This window comes from Musca vetustissima, unplaced genomic scaffold (genome assembly GCF_032173495.1).
Source record: "Musca vetustissima isolate MV318-11 ecotype Yass unplaced genomic scaffold, APGP_CSIRO_Mvet_v1 utg776935, whole genome shotgun sequence".
In the NCBI taxonomy this organism is placed as follows: domain Eukaryota; kingdom Metazoa; phylum Arthropoda; class Insecta; order Diptera; family Muscidae; genus Musca; species Musca vetustissima.
The window spans coordinates 2,727-4,793 of NW_026883522.1; the positions used below are offsets into that span (position 1 = coordinate 2,727).

The 2,067-nt window shown below is 37.8% G+C and overlaps 1 protein-coding gene across 1 annotated transcript; it reads right to left on the reverse strand.

Moving 5' to 3' along the window:
- Positions 1-816: 816 nt before the first annotated feature.
- Positions 817-2,010, reverse strand: LOC133330422 (probable G-protein coupled receptor CG31760; the record flags this gene model as incomplete). Its single annotated transcript, XM_061538854.1, has 3 exons — positions 1,935-2,010; positions 1,131-1,423; positions 817-970 (listed from the first exon to the last, which is right to left on the reverse strand). Coding segments are annotated over exons 1-3 (453 nt in total), but the record flags the coding sequence as incomplete, so codon positions are not given.
- Between the last annotated feature and the right edge of the window lie 57 nt (positions 2,011-2,067).

Below are 2,067 nucleotides of genomic sequence, written 5' to 3' on the forward strand. Positions count from 1 at the left end.
CAAGGATCCATTGACCACAAGGCGTGGATTTTTATAGAATATTTTTACAAGGATCCATTGATAACAAGGCGTGGATTTTTATAGAATATTTTTACAAAGGATCCACAGACCAAAAGGCGCGGATTTTTATAGAATATTTTTACAAGGATCCATTGATAACAAGGCGTGGATTTTTATAGAATATTTTTACAAGGATCCATTGACCACAAGGCGTGGATTTTTATAGAATATTTTTACAAGGATCCATTGACCACAAGGCGTGGATTTTTATAGAATATTTTTACAAAGGATCCACAGACCAAAAGGCGCGGATTTTTATAGAATATTTTTACAAAGGATCCACAGACCAAAAGGCGTGGATTTTTATAGAATATTTTTACAAGGATCCAAAAGGCGTGTAAGTTTTTAACTGTTTTTAGTAATTTCAGTAGTGTTGGCGGTTTATTTGGGATACCGTTTGTATTTTGTTTTTGCAAAATAGTCAGGCTGAATCCCAGCTTGTTGTTTTTCTAAAAAACAACTATTTATTAGTGGGGAATGTATGGCATTGTTTGCCGAGGGGTAAGGCAGGGAAGACTATAGTTTCGGATCACGCCACTGATCCTCATCAGTTCCCTTAGTTTTTTGTTGGGATATTCTCCCCAGAAGCTATTGCTTCTATACAAAAAAACTTTTCATACCCAAATGTCTCTTGTAACAATGCGAAGTACTTAGCTGACCAACGACATAAACTGCATGAGAATTTCGCTGGAGCCTCACTTCGAGGTTAACAAGGCATTTACAAACAATACCACACCTTTAATTCCCAATACTTACCTCCAAATACATAATTGAACATCCAATCAGGGTGATTAGCAAAAATATCGGACTGGCCACTTTGAAGACCTTCATCTTCCTGTGATGAAACAGATATCCGGCCAAAATGCAGCAACCAATTGCACATGCCACCGAAATGGTTAGTAATGATATTCTGCAAAAAAATGAGATAAAAGAAATTTTGAAAAAATAACCGTTAAAGTAGATTTTTATTATCACACCATTCCCACCCCTCCTTCTTCTTCATCGACAACATCTTACAAACCACAAGGTAAGTTCGAAGATGTTGCATGCCATCACGTTCACGTACTCACCTAAAAGGCCAATTGTAATCGGCCAAACATGGTTCGGGTCCTGTACACGATTCACAGCCCGGTGCACACTTCAGACAAGTGAACACTTCGGCATAGTAATTGCTAATATTATCCTGATGTTCTTTCCAAGCAATTTCCATAATGGTGCCATTAAAGCCATCTGGATGTCGTATCGAATAGTAGCCGCGCTTGCACAGGCATTGATAGGCACCACGTGACCAAGTGTTGGGTGTTGCCAGTATTTTACTTGTTGTTATTGTCGGTGATTCCGAGGTGGGTAAACGATAATCACACTTTTTTATTGTAGTTGTTGTTGGGTTTATTTTAGAGTTTTTTTTTGTTTGCCGAAATAGTTGGAAAAATTCGAGGGTGAGAGAAGGGAAGAAAAGAGAGTAGAAAATGTGATTAGAAAGGTCAAAGTGTATATATATATATATATATATATATTCTGCTTCCACAAGATTATCAGAATAAAATTCTTTTTCGATTTTGCCTTGCCCCTCTGTCCGAATAGTTTTCAATTTTTAGTACAGAGTTGTGAAATGTTGCATATGTTTTGCTACTACTTGCAGGATGTTTGGTATTGAAAAATAGATATTTCGGTCCACGTGTCACATAAGTGACAATATCACCCCCACTGTGCAAACTTTTCCTTTCTACCAAAAATCCCAAAATTCCAACCTCTCTTCCGCTATCCTCCTATTTCTCCTTCATCTATGAAAAATTGTTAATGTAGCAGAAAATTTTAGCACCCGAAACCTCACTGTCGCTTCCCGTGTCTGTCCTCGTCTGCTCATCACTTACCACCATTGTGTCACGATGACATTTATGCGACTTATGAAACGCTTGAATATCATTTATAAATTCTGTTGACTGGGCGCTAGTGTCGAACCAGATGAAGACGCCGTGTCTGTATCTGTTGATAATTGAATCGATC